At 66.4% G+C, this 20,907-nt stretch overlaps 1 protein-coding gene across 12 annotated transcripts in view; it reads right to left on the bottom strand.

The window, feature by feature from the left end:
- The window catches only part of KCNT1 (potassium sodium-activated channel subfamily T member 1), a 70,159-nt gene that overhangs the window by 3,709 nt on the left and 45,543 nt on the right, over nt 1-20,907 (bottom strand). For 3 of the 12 annotated variants that reach the window (XM_049711712.1, XM_049711714.1, XM_049711707.1), the window contains 21 exons: nt 20,296-20,390; nt 19,206-19,380; nt 15,961-16,125; nt 15,518-15,660; nt 14,553-14,616; nt 14,328-14,436; nt 13,811-13,919; nt 12,895-13,044; nt 12,219-12,457; nt 11,714-11,948; nt 10,475-10,580; nt 8,889-9,061; nt 8,451-8,522; nt 8,212-8,346; nt 7,862-7,973; nt 4,229-4,330; nt 3,743-3,826; nt 3,520-3,648; nt 3,167-3,187; nt 2,099-2,411; nt 679-741 (listed from right to left, as the gene is read on the bottom strand). In XM_049711712.1, the coding sequence (XP_049567669.1) occupies nt 679-741; nt 2,099-2,411; nt 3,167-3,187; nt 3,520-3,648; nt 3,743-3,826; nt 4,229-4,330; nt 7,862-7,973; nt 8,212-8,346; nt 8,451-8,522; nt 8,889-9,061; nt 10,475-10,580; nt 11,714-11,948; nt 12,219-12,457; nt 12,895-13,044; nt 13,811-13,919; nt 14,328-14,436; nt 14,553-14,616; nt 15,518-15,660; nt 15,961-16,125; nt 19,206-19,380; nt 20,296-20,390 (2,794 nt within the window). Of the gene's footprint in view, nt 1-678; nt 742-2,098; nt 2,806-3,166; nt 3,649-3,742; nt 3,827-4,228; nt 7,252-7,861; nt 7,974-8,211; nt 8,347-8,450; nt 8,523-8,888; nt 9,062-10,474; nt 10,581-11,713; nt 11,949-12,218; nt 12,458-12,894; nt 13,045-13,810; nt 13,920-14,327; nt 14,437-14,552; nt 14,617-15,517; nt 15,661-15,960; nt 16,126-19,205; nt 19,381-20,295; nt 20,391-20,907 lie in introns of those variants that run through there. The other 9 variants (XM_049711719.1, XM_049711710.1, XM_049711708.1 and 6 more) reach the window with 8 other exon arrangements.

Genomic DNA, 20,907 nt, shown 5'->3' with positions numbered 1-20,907 from the left:
TCCCCAGATCGTGAGGGGCCCCCAGGGAGCGAAGCGGTCCCGGCAGTGAGGCCTGGACTCTGCTCTGACGTCTTTTGGGGTCTGGGGGCACGTCTGGGGGCTGTGGGGTGTCTTCTTGGAAGACACGGGGCCCACGCAGCACCTGAGCCTCCGGATGAGAATGGGGCACAAACGGGTTTTGCCTCAACTAGACAGAGAACCCCCTCCTGAAGCCCCAGCGGGGGCGCGGTGGTCAGCCGTCCCCCGGGCTTGGGTGGCCCTCTGAAGGCTCAGGGCGCAGCAGACCCCAAGGCCCCAGGCACCAGCCCACAGGGCCACGGGCACCCTGGCCTGGGGCCCTCCATCTGGGTGCTTCCCGAGAGCTGGGTGGGCTCCCAGGGGCTGGCTGCAGGCCGATGGCCACCTGCGTGCTCAGAGCAGGGCTTATCTCAGACAACAGTCGGGGCAGAAGGGCTGGGGTACTAGGGTCAGTACCAAAGTCAGCAAATGAAGGAGGAAAGTTAAGGTCCCCGCGGTGGGGCGGCCTGGGAGCTCGTGGGCCCCTGACTGCAGGGACCCTCCCTCGTGTCTCGTTCTGTCTGTCTGCCTGCCTGGCCGGGGCGGGCGGCCACCAGGTGGACCGTCGGCGAAGGGTTGGCCTGCCCCTCTGCCACACTCCAGCCACCGGAGCAGAATTACCTTGCAAATATCCCAGGTTTACCCGATTCATGACATCACTGGCTGTTAAATTTGCTACATCCTCTACGGAACACACAGGAAGAGGGACAGACAGAAACAGAGAGAGAGACAGGTGAGCAAACAGCGCAGAGGAGGCGGCAGCGCAGCGGGGAGGGGGGCAGGGGGCGGCTGCAAGGCGGGAGGCCCGTCTGTCCCTGAACAGAAGTCGGCCCCTCCTCTGCCAGGCTCTGGTGGGGGGGGGGGCGAGGAGGCCCCGGGGAGCACCGCGTGCCCACCCAGGGGCGCCCGCTCTGGGGCTCAGCGGAGCTGGAGTCTCTGCCAGTGCGCGACGCGAGCCCGTGGACACGGGACCCCACTCGGAGCCTCGGCAGTCAGTGCGCCACCCGGAAGGGGGTGACAGCACCCTCCCGGGGAAGGGACACTGAGAGGGGACAGAGGTACATCGTGAGGCCGGGGTGTGGCCGGGAGGGGCTGGGCAGCTCTCACGGGCGGCCGTCCACCTCGGGCCCCGCAGACGGCCAGACCCTTGGGCAGCTCCTGGGTGAAGCCCGAGCTGCCTCATCCCACTTGGAGGGGACTTAGGGGCCCCTGAGCCAGGAGGTGGGCGCCTGGGGACAGAGCCAGGCCTGGGAAGTGGGCAGAGTCCCCGAGACGGAACCCAGCGGAGTCCAGAGCCTTCACCAGGCCGGGCGGCGGTGAGGGGCTTGGGCCCCTTTTGGCCCCATCAACGGAGGCAGCAACTCTGGAGTGAGGGGAGGGGACGGGCTTCTCTCCTCTGGCCCAGCCAGGGCACCCCAGGCCTGTTCACGGTCACGTCACAAACTTCTCCCCAAAACAAGCTATGGAGAAAATCTGCTGATGACGACCGCCCTGGCGGTGTCGCCCTGAAGTCGCAGGGAGGGGGTGGCCGTGCGCTAGGAGCAACGGTGGGGCCCCCGTGGCCCGGGAACAGTGTTTTGGTGCTCGGCCGTTCAACCGGCGGCCCCCAGATCTGCCCCCGTAACCCCGAGCTCCAGCTGCTGGGAGGGCAAGGGGAGGGGTGGCCGGGGGCTCTGGGGTCTCCCTGCCACACCCTGTTCTTGTTCTCACGGTACGCAGCGGGCCCGTGTTTCTGACCCCAGCAGGACCGGCTGCAGGTGACCGGTCTGTCCCCGACCGAGGCCTGTGCCCTTGGCTTTCGGGGAGCCCGACCCAGCCCTCCCCACCCACAGCTGCCTCCTGCAGCAGAGCTGCCTGCTGGGCTCCGCCGGCCTGGGCCTTTATTTTACAGATGGGGAAACTGAGGCCCCAGAGTGGAGGAGTGAGCCCTTCCTTACGCGGAAGCTCCACGCGGGGAGCTCTGACGGGCCGCGGGGCGGGTGCCCCGGCGGGCAGAGCGCGGGCCGGGAGGGCAGACGGGCAGATGGCCCTGCGGCCTTACCGTAGCCAGTGGTGGGCAGCCCCAGATGCTTCATGCGGTTCTTGACCAGCTCGGAGAGCTCCTGCCGCTCGGACCGCTGGTGCAGGCGGAGCCGCTGCTGGCTGATCTCCTCGGCCGCCGCCTTCCCCGTGTGCCGGGCGCCCTTGCGGCTCAGCCTCCGTGCCCACGGCAGGCTCTTGCGCCGCAGGAGCGGGCGCTCCGCCGAGCCGCCGCCCACCGTGTGCCCGCCGCCACCCGTGCCTGCCCGTGAGCCCCAGGGCCCCTGCGCCTCCCGGGTTTCCTCGTGGTGCTCCATGCTCACCGAGACCTGGGACTGGCCGGGGAGGAGGGGTGAGGGCCCAGGAGAGGAGGGGGACCCGGGCATGGGGAGGGAGATAGGGGACGGGGGAGGGGCTGGGACGGGTTGGGAGGGGTGCCGGGCAGAGGATGGGGTGACCCACGGAGCAGCTGGGGTGACAGGGAGGAGGACAGTCACAGTCCCTGGGGGCAGCTCAGCCCAGGGACGCCAGTGCCTTCCTCTGCAGCTGGGCAGAGGGTGCCGGGCCACAGCCCCAAACCACTCAGCCGTCCCAGCTGCTGGCTCTAGGGCTGTCTCTGATTTGCTGGTGAGAGGGGCACCTCCCTCAACCTCTCTGGGCCCTGCGTGTCCCGGCTTTGCCATGGGGCGGGGGGGGGGGCACCTCCTCTGTGCGACTCAGTTTCCTCATCTTGGGGGGCAGGAGAGAGCGGGGGTGGCCTTGCGTGGCTCATTCGGGGTGCGGGGCTCTGGGGTGTGGAGATTGGGATGGACAGCGGGGAGGAGGGGGTACCTGCCAGGACGGGAGCCGTGCACGAAAGGCAGATGTCATGGGGGCTGGGGGACCCTGGGCTTCCCGTCCTGGGCCTCAGTTTGCCCATCTGTATGGGGGCTGGGGTGATGCCAGGAGCCCTCTCTGAGCTGCACCTTGGCTGGCGCATCCTGGGGCCTCGCTCCCTGACCCGTCACCCAGAGCCCAGGGCCCTGCGCCCCTGCCAGGCGGGACTCGTGCATGTTAAGTGAACCCCTGTGGGCCTGAAGGGACCACTCACCTGGGCCCTGAGGTTGTGAGGCTGCAAAGGAAACCAGGGCAGCCTGGGTACCTGTGGGGCTCCTGCCCTGACCCCCAAGGCTGCCTGAGCCCTCGTGGACTCAGGACCCGTGGGCAGGCCACCCTCTGCAGTTCCAGCGGGCAGCACAGGGGCCCCACAGTGCTCTCGAGCCGCCCCTCCCCCATGGGGGTGGTCACACCCACCCAGGGGATGTCCACGTATGGAGGTATGTGGGCCTGACCCAAAAAGGGCCTGACAGCAAAGGCCCAGATCCCCAACCTGGAAAAGGGGCGGTCCGAGTCACAGAGCAACGGGGCCGCCTCGGGGAGCCCTTCTCCTCCCCGTCCCCGCACCTCCGAGGAGGAGAAGACGTGGCTCTCGGTCCTGTAGATGCCGATGGGGATCTCGGCGCTGGACGAGCACAGCTTCTGGAAGAGGCGGCCGTAGGTGCGGATCCACAGGTCGTCCTCTGTGACCTTCATCTGGAACGCAGGAGCCTGGGCTGGGCCGGCCTCGGGCAGGAGGACCCTCCCCAGCAGGGCCCGCCCGCCCTGCCCGCCTGGCCCAGGCACTTACGGCACAGAGGTAGCCGGAGCCCGGCGTGGTGTCCAGCCCCAGGAGCAGCCTGGTGATGGGGATCATGTAGTCCTTCACGAAGGACTGGAGAGGAGAGACCGCAGTGAGGCCGGGCAGTGCGGGCAGATCTGCCTCCACATCCCCTGGACACGCGCGCCGGGCGCCCACAGCCTCCCGTGCGGTGCGCCCAGCAGACAGAGCTGGGCGGCCTTTCCTGGCCGTGGTCGCTCACTAGGCCGAGTGCACTAGGGCAAAAGGGATCAGAAACCCAGAGGCTGCCGTAAGCCAACCCCAGGGCAGTGCTCTCCTGGGAGGAAAGGACGGGGGACACTCGGGTGAACCCCTGCTGCTCCCCGGCGGGGATGGGGCCCCGAGCCTCCCAGTCCTGGCCGGCCTCCTGGGGACCCAGGGGTGGGTGCTCAGCGAGGGGCACGTGGCTCAGGACTGGAACCGGATGCCGGGCGCCGGCCCCCCGCCCCTGCTGACCTGATACAGCAGCGTGTCCAACATGCTGATGCTGAAGACGCGGCCGGCGGCGAAGGGCAGGCGGAACATGAAGGCCAGGTTGGAGCCGTTCTCCCGCTCCCTCTGCAGGACGAGGGGCTCAGGCTGGCTGGTGCCCGTGGCCACGGCCGCGGCCGCGGCCGCGCAGGGCAGGCAGCCCAGGGACCTCCGCGTGCACGGGGTGTGTGCGCGTGTGCAGGGCGAGCGTGTGAACACACACAGCAGACGGCTGACCACAGGCCGAGCACCCAGCTACGCGTCCCCCCAGACACACGGGGGGCCAGAGGCGGGGGTAAGGGTTCGGGGCTCTGCTGGGAAGAAACGGGAGCCTGGACTTGGTTTAACGCCCTGCCGTTGCCATCGCGGAACCCTAACCCTTAAGGTAATTTCACCCCGGAGCACGAGTCCATGAGCGAAACCGACAGGACGGCAGGGCACGCGCGTGAGCAGAGACAGACGTGTCTGCCTGTGCTGCGTGCATGGCGTCGCGAGGCTCCACGTGGGTCCCTTAGACCCACTGTGTGCGGCTCCCGTGGCCGCGGAACGGACGACCACAAACCCCAAAGCTCAAAACCACACGTGTTTACTCTGTCGGTTTTGGACGTTCAAGTCCGAACAGACTTCAGGGGCTGGAGTCAGGCGTCACGGTGCCGTGCTCCAGCCGGCGGCCCCAGAGGACGACCCTTTCCTCTCCCTCTCGCTGTTTCCAGAGGCTGACCACGTCCCCTGACCTCTGGCCCTTCCTCCACCTCCATGCTGACCTCCGGCCTCCCTCTCGCAAGACCCCTGGTGATGGCGTGTGGGCCCTGGGTGAACCAGGGCCCCCTCCATCTCAGGATTCTTCATGGAATCGTCTTCTCCACCCCGTGCTGGTTCCGGGGCTAGGGCAGGGGCTTTTGGGGGCGTTGTCCCCGCCGCACCAGGTCGGCCTATGGCTGAGAGGTGGCTCTGAGCCCGGGAGACTGTCCTTCCTGCTGGACCAGAACACGCTTCAGACAGACAGAAGGTGGGCCGCGTAGCCCGCCAAGAGCCCTCTCGTGGCCCCTCTCGCTGAGGCTGCACTTGGCCTCGGCAGCCTCCTTGCTGTAAGGTTGGACGGCGGGGCAGACAGACGCCCGGGGAAGGAGGCCTCGCCTCTGTCCCTCCCCACCTGCAGGGAGCCCAAGGGCGTGCTGGACGGCACGCGGGCATCCAGGAGGGAAACAGTGCGCTATCACACGAGAGCCGCAGATCCAGAGCCGCGTGGCGTGGTGACTCCAGGCTGCGTCCCACGGTGTCATTCAGAGCCCAGGTCGCACGTTATGAGGACAAACGGAGAGATTCCCGAAATCGTTAAAATTGTCAGTTTCCCTTCACTCAGAAAAACGAATGGTTTGAGAAGAGAACCAGGACGGGTCGGGAGACCGAGGAGGAAGGAAGAGGCCTGACGTTTTAGTGGCTTCACAGGACTTTCCTGCTTTCTGAACGAGGGCCCTGGTTTCACGCTGTCCACTCTAGCGGCCGCGGAGGGTCCAGAGGCTTTAGCCCCAGCTCCGAGGTCGCACGCGACAGCGAAACGTGGGAACACACGGGGACGAGCCCTCCTGAGCACCACGCGGCCAGAGGGAAGCAGGCGCAGGACTGGACGGGCATCCGGGGCCCTGCCGAAGAGGGGCCAGTCTGAACGGGCTCCTGGCCGAGATCACTGTCACAGGCGCTGAGACTGTTAGAACGATGACGCCACTGGGAGCCTGCGTCCTGGGATGCGGTGGGGAACCCCGACTCTGGGAGATCTTCCTGAGAACAACCTCCAGGGAGACACGGACGCCACCCTCTACGCCTGAATCACCCCCCAGTGCCAGCGCGACCTCTTGGAAGCACGTTGATCTGAACGCCGGGAAGTATTTCTAGTGTCCCTTCAGTTTCTACTCATTAAACAGGACTTGTCTCATGCAGGTTGTTGTACAGCGCGGTCCCATCTTCCCTCCCCATCCTCCGCGGAATCCTCTCTGCGCGGGGTGGGCGCGCCAGCTCCGTCTCCAGAGACTGGGTGGCATCACATGGCTCTGCCCGCCCGCCCGCCCCATCCTCGGCCCCGCCCCACGTGGACCTCAGCCGGCAAGCGCCCAAGGCTGCAGCCGCCCACGGTCACACGTGCTCACTTCCTGACTTTTCTCCAGATCACAAACGACAGGACTGGGCTCCCCAGCGTGCACCCACGGGGTGGGGAGTGGGCCGCCCGCCCCTGCCCCTGGAGACAATGCTGCAGAGAAAGGTGCTATCAAGTGGTGATGCCTGCCAGAGAGAGAGGGGGTGGGAGGTGGATTTGAGATGTCTGCCGTGCAAGGAAAGGGGAGTGGGAGGACGTTTGCCGCGTGTTTGCTGACGGACCTACTTCACGCCCACCTCCGGAACAGGTCCGGGTGCAAGGCCTGTGGGGAACTGGGTTTGCTCGAGGGAAGGCGGCAAGTGAGGGCCAGCACCAGGGTATCAGCCTTGACCCCAGTTCTGTGCTGGTCACCCCTGCCCGTGCTTGGATCAGACTGGCCCGAGCGCCTGGATACAGTCTAGCTGGGGCTGCTGAGGCCGACTTCCAAAGCCCACGGCTCAGCCTTGAGTGGAGGCAGGCTCAGCTCACGGGGCACTGCAAGGGGGCCTTTAGGGGCGTCCACTGGGCCATCGTGTGGGGTGCAGGCCAAGCCTCCTCCAAGAGCAGGATGGCCCGAGCTCCCGGGCCGCTGACTGAGGCCCCCAGCTGCCATCCAAGGAGCTCCAGGGCCACCACGGGAACTCACTTCTGTTGTCTGTCCGGGTTCAGAGCTCCCATGCTGTCCCTCTGTCTGCCGTCGGTGGCCAGGCCTGGCCTGGGGGAGCGGCCATTCGGGGGTCCTCCCCGGTGTGGCACAGGGTCAGCCACGCAAGTGCAAGCCGTCCCCTGACGAGGACCTCAGCCCAGGCTCCCAGGGAATGGTCACTGCTCCCAACCGCAGCGGCCAGGGTCTCCTCCGTGGCAGCCCACCTGCTTCCTGGTTTCACCCAAGGCAGCCTGAGCACGGCCCTGCCCCTTGGTGGAAGGTAGTGCTGCACTGACCCGGGCAGCGGCCTGGGGCCCACAAACGTGCCAGGGCAGCACCACCAGGCCCGCGCCACCCGTGTCCCTGGGCTCCACACCTGGGCCCAGCTGATGCCCTTCCTGGAGCTGACTTCAGCTGTCCCACCGCACTGCTGTGTGACCTGAGGCAAGTTGCGCCCCCTTATCCCCCACCCTGACTGTACCGGGACGAGCATGTCCCTGCTGGGCAGTTGACAGAATGGACACGATTCAGGTTTGGGCATGGTGTCGGGGCCGGTATCACCTGGGCTAGTAATTCCTGGCGTGACGGGCAACCTCTGCCTCACACAAGGCCGGGCCAGGCCCGACCTTAGGGGGACAATGTCTGCTCCTGGCCGATGACCCTGAGGTCTCCGGGCTGCACACTCGAGAGCCTCGCGCTGGGGCTGAGCCCAGGTCTCTGAGCCCCCTGGCCGGAGGAGGGCAGGCACCCAGGCCTCCCATGGCCCCAGTCGCCCACCCCCTCCAGGTTGTGGCGCAGGACCTGAAGCCCTCAGCTCGGCAGGTCGGGCGGGGCTGCTCACCTTCTCCAGCCTGGAAAGAGCCAGAGAGTAGCTGTCCTTGGCGCGGAACTGCATGAACCGCATGTTGGACGGGTGGGTGAGCTCCGTGGTGATGCTGAGGCTGGGAAAGAGCCTGGGCGGGGGGCGGGTCCCGGTCACGGACGTGGGCGGGGGCTCAGGGCGGGGCTGGTCGCGGACGTGGGCGGGGGCTCAGGGCGGGGCTGGTCGCGGACGTGGGCGGGGGCTCAGGGCGGGGCTGGTCGCGGACGTGGGCGGGGTCTCAGGGCGGGTCCCGGTGCGGACGTGGGCGGGGCTCAGGGCGGGGCTGGTCGCGGACGTGGGCGGGGCTCAGGGCGGGCCGCGCGCCGCACCGGAACATGGTCTGCACGTTGACGATGGTCTTTGCGTCGGCCATGTAGTCCTCCTTGGCACTCATGGTGCTCTCCTTGTCCACCACCACCAGGTTGTCGGCGTAGATGATGCCGCATTGCAGCAGGCTGTCCAGGCTGAGGGGAGACGGGCTGGGGTGTGTCCTGCTCCCTCCCACTCCGCCCTGGCCGCCCGGGGAGGAGGGGAGAGGGCGGGGGCCCTCTTGCGGAGCGGCTCTTACTTGTCCACGGAGCCCTCCATGTAGTAGACCATGGGGAAGCAGCAGATGGCCTCCAGGAAGTGGTGGTCAGGCCTGTGGACACAGCAGGTCCTGGAGGCGCCCACCCTGCCCTGCCGCCAGCCCCCACGGCCAGCCCAGCCCTGACCTGGGCGAGCAGGGGCCCTGGGACCGCAGCGTGTGGGACCAGGGGGGCCTTTAGCGGCCAATGGGGCTGCTCTTTATCGTACCCGCGGGGAAACCGAGGCCCCAGGGTCCAGGACAGCCGAGGCTGGACCCCGGCCTCTGGGGGTAGCAGTGCTGGAGGTTGGCCCCTGGGGGCTCATGGTCGTGGGGACCCAGTAGGGCCGGGAGAAGCCCTGCGGGAGGACGACGGAGCAGTGCCGAGGGCCGGGGCAGCCCCCCTGCCTCCCGAAGGTCTGGGGCGCCTGTGCCCCTCACCTGTTGTCCAGCAGCAGCACGATGGGGTTGAGCTCTCTGCGGGGCCGGTAGTAGGCGCGGAGCGGCACGATGAAGTTGTACAGCCCGTTGCCCGCCGTCTCCGCCGACACGATGATCAGCCTGTTCTTGAAGCCGTAGGCCTTGGCATCCTCGTAGCTGTTGTGCTTGCAGCCCTGCGGGGGAGACGCCGCGATCAACCACCGGGGAGGGGGCGAGGGTGCCATGCTGGGGTCCTCGGCCAAATGGCACCCGGTCGCCAGCCACCTGGCCTCACGGGGCTGCAGGCCACCAGCCCGCCACACAGAGCAGAGTGTGCGCTGGGGCCACCGTGGGAGAGGTCACGTCCGGGAGGGAAGGGAGGTATCTGCGAGCACATGGTCTTAGCAGGTGCAGGTACGGACAGATGAGCTGTGTGTGCACAAATTTGGTCGTGTGTGTACACGTTCTGTCGTGTGTGCATGCGTGTACACATTTGGTCGTGTGCATACACATTTGGTCATGCGTGCACGTGTGTACACATTTGGTCGTGTGTGCTCGTGTGTAGACACACTTTCTAGCTCTCTGCGTGGAGAGACTCAGATACAAAGCAGCAGTGAGCACACCAAGTGCCCAGACCTTATTTCTAAACGTGGTTTCCACTAAAAGGAATCAGGTTTCTTGGAGGAGCAGTTGGTTCCAGGACTGGAGCAAGGCAAAAACAAGATGCGGGGGGTGGGGGTGGGGGCACCGTGGGTTCAAAGGCATGGACGTGTTCAAAGATGAGGGGACATGTTGGGAGGACCGGGAGGCCAGCCTGACCAGCAGAAGTCCACGTGTCAAAACCAGCGTGATCCATATGGAATGCCGATGTCGCAGTAATGACCAACTGTTTACCCTCTGAGTGAAAAGTGAGGCCACACTGATGTACACAAATGGCTAAGAAAGGGGAGACACTTTCTCCCAGTGAAAAGCTGACATAGACACAGAAGGAAGTGGAATCAGCGAACCATCGGCTGTGGCGGAAATGCGTCGGGGGAGCTCAGTCAAGGCCGGCTTATGTACCTGGTCCCCACGTGTCTCCCCACAAATGACGTCCTAACTGCAAAGGCAGAACAGTAGCTCCTCCAGCAGAGACTGGGTGTGCGAGGCACCCGCACCCCGTGCTCTAAGGCAGCATCACGGGGAGGCCTCCAGGAGGACGCGGCACCTCTGGGGGGTCCAGCCCCCAGCGCATGGGCCGAGTCACCCCCGACCCCGCCCTGCCCCGCCCCCCGCCAGGGATGCTCACCAAACCCAAAACACGGAGGCCCAGAGACCCTGGGGAGGGGAAGGGGCACGGAGCGTCCAGATGGAGGGAGACAAGCTGTGGCTCTGGCCGGGAAGGGCAGCGAGGGCTCCTGGGACAACCAGGGCCAGTGGAGTGTGGGCTGCCGGCCAGGCCGGTTGTGGTGAGTTACGAGAGGGGCACCCTCGCTTCAGCAAGCGCACGTGGATACAGGAGGGAGAGAACATGCCTCTACAACAGACACAGACGTCGGGGAGGGCAGACAGGGTCCAGGACGTCCTCGGCCCGTCCTTGCCACTTCCCCAACTTTGCCATGACCTACCTTGTCCAGCCGCAGGCAGCAGAAGGGGGCTTTCACGGGCAGGAGGTGGCACAGGGTAGGGGAGCTGCCAATGTAGGGCGAGTTGGGGGGGTAGCCCTTCACGTACCTGGGGTGAGAGAGAGGAGCCTCAGCCTGGCCCTCGGGCCCTAGGCTGCCACATGGGGGTGGGGTGCCAGACCCCTGCATTCCTGACTGGGCCAGGTAAGATTGCATGCAACGCACGCACGTACACGCGCACACACACACGAGCTTACACAGGCCACGAAAGAACCTTAAGGGGCTTTGACGGCCCATCACCCCCTGGTGCCCCCAGCACCCCAACGCCGGGGCAGACGCTGGCACGTGGTCCCCGCTCCACTGGCTCCCCTGGGCCAGGCTGGTCGCCCCACAGGCTGTACTCCCCCCAACGTCCCCACGGCGCCCCGCGCACACACACGCGGTGGTTACCCTGCCGTGGTTGTCCCCCCAGTCCGCCTGAAGAGGGGCTGGCCTCCCGCTCCACCTCCGGTTGGCTTAAGGGACGTGGCGTCCGAGGCCAGCCCGCCACCTGCCCCAGGTGTGCAGGGGCCCTGCCAGGCCCCCCGATCTCAGAGCTGGTCCCCGGCAGCCTGTGTTTAAAGCCCGTTTACTCCACCACGGGGCAAAGGCAGGAGCAGAGAGGGGCTGCAGTGACAGCCCGGCTGGGAAGCATTGGCCGTGCAGGCCGGCAGCTGGCCGTGGCCCTGGGGTCAGGCACCGCCTGTCTGTCCCGGACGAGGCCAAGTGGCCAAGACCTGGGGACACAATGGGGTCTCTTCTGTCTCATAATCTCAGAGGAAGACCTGGGCCCAAACCCAGGGCAGCATGACGGCTCAGGATGGGCCAGTGGCCTCCACGCCCGGACGGCATCTCACCCCGGGCTCCCCTGTCTGTGACCTCTGCAGACCACGCTCAGAAGGCAGCCACCCTGCCAAGCGGGCCGTGGCACTGAGGCCTGGCCGCCCAGGTTGTGATAGGGGAGGACGAGGGGTGAGGGCGGGCACTGCCTGGCCTTCCTGTCCACGAGCTGGGTCCCCAGAAGATTCCACTTGCCAAACAAGGTCTCCGGGGAAGCCGTTTGGAAGCCTTGTTCAGAGCGTGGGGCAGACCCAGGACCGGCGCCGCTGGCCCACCTCTTCCTGGGCGCCGGGTACTCACATGCTGCCCCTCCCCTCTCCCGTGGAAGCCTTCTGTTCCCCCTTCAGCCCCGGCGGCACTCACTCCACCACAGACAGCCCCTCCTCGTCCGACGGTGTCGTCTCGTCCTCCGACTGGTCACTCAGCAGGTCGCAGGGCAGCAGGGTCGAGCTGTCGGCCACCTCCAGCACGGGTGCGATGCTGGGCCGCCGGCTGCCCGAGCCGTTCTCCGTGGGGAGTGCCAGCTTGCTGCCCCCACTGCCTCCGCCACTCTGTGCTGGCTGGCACTCCGTGTTCTGGAGGTCCATGGCCACTGTCCCTGGAACAGAGCGGCTGAACTTGGCTGGAAGTCCCTCCCCTGTCTGTCCCGGGGACAGGGGTTCCCGGAGTGGAGGTGGACAGAGGCTCCCAGTGACCCTTGACGCAGGGCGGTCTCACCCGGGTGCGGGACAGATGTGCAAACTGAGGCCAGAGAGGCGGGACTTGCCCAGGGTTACGCTGCGGGCCTGAGCACCTGGGTCTCCTGGGTGGGTCCCCCGCCCGCCCCTCCCGCCCCTCCCGCCCCGCCGGGAGCTGGACTCGGCCTCACCCATGGAGGCGATGATGCTGTGCACGGGCAGGCGGGACGACCCCTCGTACAGCCCCTGCCCCGCGAAGCCCTTCTTCTTCTGCTTTTCCTCCTGCTTGAAGATGAAGGCCGAGTTCTCCTCCTTGGTGATGTTGATGTAGAAGCAGGTGTCGGAGGCGGCCAGGATGTGCCGGGGCCCCGGGTTCAGCAGGATACTCTTACTCTCCTCCCGCTTCAGGCCGATGAGACACACGCCGTACCTGAGCGGAGAGGGCGGGGGCTTGATGGGGCCCAAAGCTGCCCCTCCTGGGCTCCTTAGGGGCTGACGGTGCAGCCCTCCGCTCACGGGTGTCGGGATGCCTTCCCACTCGATGCAAAGACCACCGAGGGCAGCCTCGGGGTGGGGGGGAGGGAGGGAGGGGGAGGGAGGGAGGGAGGGGGAGGGAGGGAGGGAGGGGGAGGGAGGGAGGGAGGGAGGGAGGGAGAGGGAGGGAGGGAGGGAGGGAGGGAGAGAGGGGGAGAGAGAGAGGGGGAGAGAGAGAGACCCCTTGCGGGTCTCACGGCTGAGTGGGCGTGACGTCTGACCCTGAGGCCCCGCTGGTCCACCCTGCAGCGGGCACGGGCCACGCCCATTTCAGCCTCCGGACCCCGCCCCGCACTCCTCCCACCCTGGCCTGGACCGGGTTGGGGGACGTACTTCTTGTGCGCATGGAAGGCAGCGTAGGTGAAGCTCTTGCCCTCGTACTCGCGGAAGAACTTGCTGTCCCCCATGCGGATGTGGTAGACCTCGTTGCCCGAGCAGCGTCCGTACATGCGCTGCCACTGCTCCGGTGAGTCCTGGCCTTCCCTGGGGCGTGGGGAGGGTGTCACCCCACGGCCGCCCCCGCCCAGCTGGGCTATGGTGCCCCCCAAATGTGGCTTCTGCCGGTGTGGGTGGAAGCCAGCGTGACCCCTGACCCCAGCCCCTCCCCGTCTGGCTGAGACTAGACCTGGGTGGCCTGATGGGTCCTTGGCCAGTTTTAAAAAGCTGTAAACACAATGGTCTGATTTTTAGGAGTGTCAAAATATTTCAGAGTCAAGACTGGCCTCTGCGGCCTGTGTCCTCCCAGGAACCCCGGGCCACGTCCTCTTCCCCTGCCTGGTCCCTCCCCCAGGGCCGCCCAGGCCCCACAGGGAGCCGAGGCCACCCGTCGGGGCCCCCCACACCCCAGCCTGTTTTTCCCAGAGAGAAGATGGTGCCCCTCCTCTGTCCCAGGGCAGCCCCTCGCCTCAGGCTCTGCCTGGGACCCCGGCCCAGGTGCCAAACACCAAACGCATCTTCTCTTACAAACCAAGCCCCGCCGGACCCCGTCACTGTGCCTAGATCCCAGGGCTCTCCTGCTGCCCCCGCTACGGCTGCTCCACGGCGGGCCCCGCCTGCAATTCCCAGCAGCCCCCAGGCCGCCCCCAGCTGCAACCCCTCGCTCGGCGAGGCACCGACCGCTTCCTCAGCTGGGTCCACGGCGGTCGTTTCCCCGGGCCTCGGCCCCTCCCATCACAGGTCTCCTCAACGCCTCCCGCTCCCCCAGCAGCCCCCCGTCTCCTGGCCGCGCGGCCCTGCGGGCAGCACTCACTGGCCTCGGGACGTGTGCACCAGCAGCGTGATGAGGGTGGGCGTGGCCGGGCAGATGCAGCTCAGGGCCAGCATGGCGTACTTGCATTCCTCCTCACACACCACGTGCTCTGCGGGCAGGAGCGCCAGGGCCACCACAGGCTCTTGCTGCCCCACGGCACACGCCCCCTTGCCCAGCACCCCCCAGAACCCCTCCCCGCCCTGCTCAGCGCCATCCGGTGCCCTGCCCCTGGGAGCCGGTTCATCGTCTCGGTTCTCCTGTGCTTGTCTCCGGGCTTGACCGAGAGCTCCAGGGCTGGGGGCGGGGGGGGCCTGTTCATTGGTCCCCCAGGTGTCCAGCACAGGCCTTCGGCACAGGCGCCCAGCTCGGGCACGCCCACAGAGATGCTCGTCAGACACTGCTTCTGCCCGCCCTGGCCCCCAGGCCCAGGTGCAGAACCTGCATGGGCTCTGCCTCTATCCACACCCCACACGCTCGCCCGTGAGCACACAGGCGCCCCCCTCCGGGCCAAACATACCTGCAAACTTGACGTGAAACTTGTTCTCAGGCTTGAGGATCTGGACGTAGAGAGGGCAGTTGGGGGCGAAGTCCTTCACAGCCCAGGCGCGCAGAATGGTCTGGTGGTCCTGAGGCAGGGAGGCCACGTCGGTGCTGACGGGCAGCAGCAGCCTGGGGGAGGGGCTCTGCCCCCAGGCGCCCCCCCCGCCCCCGGGGCCTGCGAGCAGGTGGTGGGGGCGCTCACCGCTGCGGTGCGGTCCACCTCGTTCCGGCTGCTGAGGATAAAGCAGGCCTCCCCGTTGTCCATCCTGCAAAGCACCGGGTCTGAGCACCACCAGGGCCGTCCGTGGTGCTCCCGTCTCGGCCGTCAGGGGAAGAGCTGGGCCTTGTTGAGACCCCAGCTCACTCTTAGGAGCCCTGGATGGGCTGAGGATGGGCCCCTGCTGACCCGGGGTGGGGCTGGGGCACGGAATGAAGGGCCCACTTGGTGGCAGAGAGGCTGGACCCTGCCCGCTGGCCTGTCCTCTCCCGGGACAGGCTGCCCGAGGCCTGTGGATGACCCGTTCTGCTCCCCTCATGCCCCCAGAGCCCCTGGCTGCACAAAGGGTGGCTGAGACACTGTCCACGCCCCAGGGCTGGGGGGCCTGGCGGCTCCCACCCCGTCACCTGGTACCCCAACTTGTCCCTGTCTGGGGCCTTGATTCCTGGGCGAGCCTGTGGGGCCCGAGGCTCAGAAGGTAGGCGTAGGGGGGGCCCCGGCTGCCGGGCCTCCTGCTTCCTTGGCCTCCACACAACCCACATTTCACCTCGAAGTTTACGTCAGGCTCTGGAATAAAATCCTGACGGGTGATGGGGGAGCCTCCGGGGTGTCTGTGTGCTGCAGCAGATTCTGGAAAGTTCCATTCACAACTCAGCCTCCTTACCTCAAGTCACCCTGTCACCTCGTCTTCAGGAGAAAACCTGCCCACAGCCTCGGCTTCCCACCTGACTCAGAGCGGCAGCTGCCCCCAGGCCCCCAGAAGAACAGCCGGGCAGGTGAGAGGAGGCTGGTGGGCTCGCCCAGGCGGCTCTGCCGGGGTCAGCGGGGGGCCTGGCCCGCCCGGGTGGGTGACAGGCACAGAGAGGGAGCTGCTGCCCGCCTGAGGGCCCCTCCCTGGCCTGCCCGTGCAGCCGGCGCGGTACCGCACCCTCACCCCCGCCGGCGCTCACTTGGCCCGCATGAGGTCCTGGTCCTTGAGCGCGGAGCCCTGGAGATAGATGACCCGCTGGGACCACAGGGGGATCTGCAGGACCCTGCGCACCTGGATGTCCATCTCGGTGGGGCACAGGATGACGACGTAGTAGTCCTGCAGGTAGGAGGGCGTCAGCCCTGCTGGCAGGCTTGCTCGGCTCCGGCCCACCCTCCTTCCTAGTGTTTCCACACCAGTCGCCTCTCAGGAGCCCCAGCCTTCTCTGTGATGGTGCATCTGGCAGGAGGGAAAGGCAGGACCCCACAGACCCACCCCCACAGTGTGGGAGACCACCGGGGCTCCACTGCACAGGCAGGGAAACCCAGGCCCAGGGAGCTCAGGGGGCACTGGGGTGGGGTGGGGCCGTGGGCGGGGCCTCACCTGCAGCGGGGGGTGGGGCCGTGGGCGGGGCCTCACCTGCAGCCGGGGGTGGGCGTAGAACTCATTCAGAAAGTCCATGAGCAGGTCGATCTTGAGGGAGCTGACACACAGGATCACGTGCTTCTCCGTCTGGGCCCGGTGGCGGCTGTAGTTGCCCCCCGACTTCTGCCGCTCCATCCACAGGTAGACGAGCTCCTCAAACTGCAGGTAAGAGCGTGTGAACTCCAGGAGGCCTGGGGCTCCGGGAGCTGCGACAGCAGCGTCCCGACCACGTCTCGGAAGACCACGGGCAAAGTTTGCGGCACAGGTCGCTCAAGGGGCCAGGTGGGGGCAGAGTGGGCGGTCCCGCCAGTGTGTGGGGTAGTGAGAGACGTGGCAGGTCCAGCTCCCAGCCCCAGGAGGCCAAGCAACCGTTAGTGGGTGCCGAACTATACGCTCCGAGCATCCAGGTAACTGAGCCCCTTGGGTCTCCGTCAGCACCTGAGACACGTTTTGGAGACACCTGGAAATGTGTCTGAGAAAAGCCTCAGGCCTAGAATGAGGGACCCAGGTGCCCGGCACGGAAGGAGGACTTTGAGTACCATGGTTCTGAGCCCAGGTCAAGGGTGTGGCTGATTGGAGGCTGCCGTCTGGGGGTGCCATCCACCCTGGCCCACACTTCCTGGCTGTGAGATCTGGGTGTTGAGAGCCCTTTGTAAGTAAGACAGTGACACATCTATAAAGGTGGGCTGGCGGTGAGGGGACTCCAGGCTCCACGGAGCTGACCGGGGTGCTGACCTGCCCAGGACCTGCCGCTACTGTCTGACTTCCCGTCTGTGGGTGACAGCCAGACCCCGTGAAAGCACTGAGGTCGTTCATTTTTTTCCCACACAATTTTAAATGAATGGCAGCAGCCCCACCCTCTGGTTCTCACCTGCTCTGGGTGACGTGCTGTATCTCGCTAAGGGGAGATCAGCTCATTGAATTTATTGAGCACCTACTAGGTTCCAGTGACAAGGCCCTGTGGCCTTGAAGCACAGGACTGGGCCCTAGTGGGAAGGGCCGGAGACCCCAGGGTGATCCCTGAGGCCTGTGCAGGACTGGGGCTCTGACGGCAGACACCTGGATTCAAGCCTCCCATGTCACAGGTGTGGCCTTCCGAACGTGACCTTATTTGGAAATAGGGTCTTTGAGGATGTAACGAGTTAAGATGAGGTCAGACTGGATTAAGGTGGGCCCTACCTCCAGTGGCCGGTGTCCCGTAACGAGAGGACACAGAGGTGCAGGAATAAGCCACGTGGAGACGGAGGCAGAGCTGAGAGGGAGGCGGCCACAAGCCCCAGGGCGCCAAGGACCATGGCGCCACCAGAAGCTGGAGACGCGGAAGCAGAGCCTCCCCTCAAGCCTCCAAGACCAGCCCTGCTGACACCTCGGTCTCAGACTCTGGCTCTGGACTGTGAGAGAGTAAATTTCTGTTGTTTAAGCCCCCACCCCCCCATTTGTGGGGTGCTCTGTTCCGGCAGCTACAGGAAGCACCGCGCTGATGTGTGAAACTCAGCCCCGAGCGGGGAGGATGCTGTCAGCTGTCGTCACTGTTACTCTGCAAGGAACATCTACAGGTGGGCATTCCGTTGTCACCGTCTCTAAGGGCGCTAACGGGTGAACGTGGTTAAAGAAAGAAGGAAGGACAGTAACCGAGACCGTCCCTTTCCATCACTGACAACAGATTAGTCAGTCTCGCGGGTCCTGACCATCCACTAGCCCTGGAGGATGGTGTGTGCCTCCGATGCCGGGCCCTGCGGCCTCCCTCTCCTTGGGGCTTGGGCACCAGCCTGGCCTGGGTGGTGGGATGTAAACACCAGCTCTGAGCGGCCCCTGCACCCGCCAGGAGCGTGGGGGCCAGAGCACCGCAGGAACAGAAGCTCCGCAGCCGTGGGACAAGGGCACAGCCTTGCGGAGGCGTCCAGGATGCCAGGGGGCGGGAGCCAGCTTACCTGGCACCGTTTACTTGAAACCACACACGACCCCTCTGTGCACTCACGGGGGGCACACACACGGGGGACAGCCCCCAGCCCCACAACCTGCCCCGGGGAGGGGAGATCGTCCCCTCTCTCTCCTGATGTAGCGCCTGAGTGGGACAGACTTGCCAGGCTTGAAAAAGTTCCGGACAGTAATGCAAAAATATAATTTAAACTTAAAGAAATATGATTGATTAGAATTAAAAACATAAAACAAATAATGATGTTCATAACTATATAACTAAAAATGCAACTTAACTTATAACAAAAACGAATTAACATATATAAAGTTAGATATCTAAAATATTAAAAATACGATTTAGAAAAGCATGATTGTATGAAAATATAATAAAATGTAAACATGGATTCTACAAGCAGCCAGGGCCCTGGGAAAGTGGACGGCCCACCTTGAGGTGCTCTGTGGCCTGCGGGGGCTCTGCCGGGGGCGGGGGGAATGGGGGGAGGACGGGGCTTCAGGTGGAGGCCAGGGAGGAGGCCACTGCTGAACCAGGTCCAGGAAGGCAAGTTCCGGCGAGCGCGGGGATGGGGGCGAGACCTCTGTTAGGGCTCTCGGCCCACAGGTGTCCCTCGCATGCAGCTGGCCTTCCTGGAGGGGGTGGGCTGTGCTCCGGACCAGGGGGAAAGCAGGGAAGGGGGGGTGTCGGCTGGGGCTGGGGGCTCCGAGCCGCAGGGCGGGGGTGGGGAGTTGAGCTCAGGGTCAGCAGAGGACCCCGGGGGTGGACTGGCCCCCGTTGCAGCCACAGTTAGGCACCTCCCCTGCCCCGTCCCTCCAAATCCTGAGTGTCCCCCGTGGGGTCTGGCTTCCCCCAGTCCATCCTGCTCCCTCCCCTGGGCCTTCTCCTGCCCTCTGGAGGGCTGGGGGCGCCTGCAGCCACTGGCCCCCTCTCCAGGCCTCTACCCATCGTATCTAAACACGGGTGGCTCAGCCGGCAGACTGGCCTGGCTGACAGGCGACAGGGAAGCAGCTGTGCCCCACGGGGTCCTGACAGCTGTTGCCGCTGCCCCGGCTAAGGACTCCTGATGCCTAGCCCGCGGGACACCCTGGCAGCCCCCCGTGCTCCACACTCCGCACGGGACCCGGGGGAGCCGTCTGAGCACGCCCCCCCCCCCCACTGTCCTGACGGCTGCGGGCCTCACTAGCCACAGGCCCCCAGGAGGCCCCGGCAGGCCCCGCGTGCCCCCGTCGGGGTCTCGGCCTTGTGGCCCCTCCCAGGACTGGCACCCCTCCTCGCCCCTCTTGGCCCCGCCGGGCAGGGCTCACACCTGCAGCGGGAGCACCACGAGGGCCACGCAGATCATGATGGCCACCAGCAGCTGGGACGGCCAGATCTTGGGCGTCACGTCTCCGTAGCCCACGGTGGAGAAGGTGACGATGCAGAAGTAGAAGGACGTCAGCAGGGACAGGTTGCCGCCCGCGCGCTCCAGGTGCTGGATGCCGCAGGTCCTGGAACCGGGGATGGGGGTGGCGGCAGGGCCTCGGCCGGCCTGGCACCTGGGGCGAGGCCGGGCCTGCCCGCGACAGCACGTCAGCTGTCGCCGACACGGCGCCCCAGCCTGGGCCCGGGTCCAGCTCTGCGCTTCCTGACCCCAGCCTGCGGGGCTGGCACACCCAGCGCATCCCCCCGGGCCTTCCTTTCCTGCCCCGAGGTGCCTTTGAGGCCCCTGGAAAATTGGACGGGAGCGCGGACACAGCGCTGCGTGGGTTCAGCGTGGACCTGGGGTCAGAGGGAGTGGGCGGGGCCGCCCAGGCTGCGAGCCCCTACCTGCCACCCACCTCAGAGCTCGTCCTCCCCCAGGAGGTCAGACGGCACGGGGCACGCCCAGCCCCCCCGCCCAGCTAGAGCTGGACAGTCCTTCCCCCGCCGTGGCCCCGTGGCCCGTCCCCACATACACCGTGGCGCGGCACACAGCGGTGCTGAGGCCCTCCCCAGGGTGGACGCGCTGGCTGCGGGGAGGGGGCAGCCTGGACCACCCCGGCGCTTCTTGCCCCTCGGACACCCCACCCCGCTCCGCTGGAGCGTGCGTCTGCGTGTGTCAGGGGGCATGGGGGAGGGGAGGTGGGAGGCACACGGCCTTGGGACCTGCCCGTGTCCTCGCCCAGGGCACAGGCACGTGCGGGGGGGGCGTGCTCTCCGCTCCAGCCCCCAGGCTGCTCCCAGACCTTATTCTCGGCTGGACCTCGAGCCGAGGGTCCCCCCCCGTCCCCCCAGCCAGTGCCCTCCTCCACCACGTCTCTCCGGGCCCCAGAGGAGCCGGACTCGGCAGCTCTGGCCTAGGAACCGGGGCTCCGAGCTGCCTCCGGTCCTCCACCCCGGAGGATGCGAGGGCCGGGCGACGCGGCCGCCTGGCAGGGACTCACCCCGTGAAGACCAGGCACAGCAGGGTGCAGAAGAGGATGAGGACCTGGTTGAACATGGCCGACTGGGTGCGCAGGATGGCTCGGTGGAAGTCGTTCTGCGGGAAGTGGCGCTATCAGGGGCAGAGCAGGGACTGGTCGGAGCCCAGGGCCCACCCCCACCCCCACCCCCACCCCCCACCCCGCCCCGTACGTCCCAGATGCACGAGAATGAATGAACGGTGGCGGGAGGGGGGCGGCTCCACCTGACCTCAGCGCTCGGCCTCCCCGTCCAGCCTCTGCCACGCCAGAGGAGGACCCGGGGCGCAGGCCAGAGGCCGTGACCTCAGCGCCGTCACCTCACTTTGCAGTGGGGATGGAGGTGAGCCGAGGGAGCCTGGGCTGGGGAGGGGCACCCTGGGAGAAAACAGTCGTTGCGCCGCCTGCCGACAGGGGCCTCGCTCAGACCTCAGCACAGGGTCTGCCGTGGCCCCGTGTCTCGGGGCCCCGCCTGCGCTCACTTGCACTTTCACCCTCTCCCTCCTCCAGCCACGATCCCAGGGGCAGGGACAGGCCTGGGTGACTCTCCCGGGGCATCAGGGCTGGGGCTCCGGCTGGTCAGGAAGGAGGTGTGAG

The sequence above is a fragment of the Orcinus orca genome, chromosome 6 (genome assembly GCF_937001465.1).
Source record: "Orcinus orca chromosome 6, mOrcOrc1.1, whole genome shotgun sequence".
Lineage (NCBI taxonomy): Eukaryota > Metazoa > Chordata > Mammalia > Artiodactyla > Delphinidae > Orcinus > Orcinus orca.
This window is presented reverse-complemented; position numbering and strand designations above follow the sequence as displayed.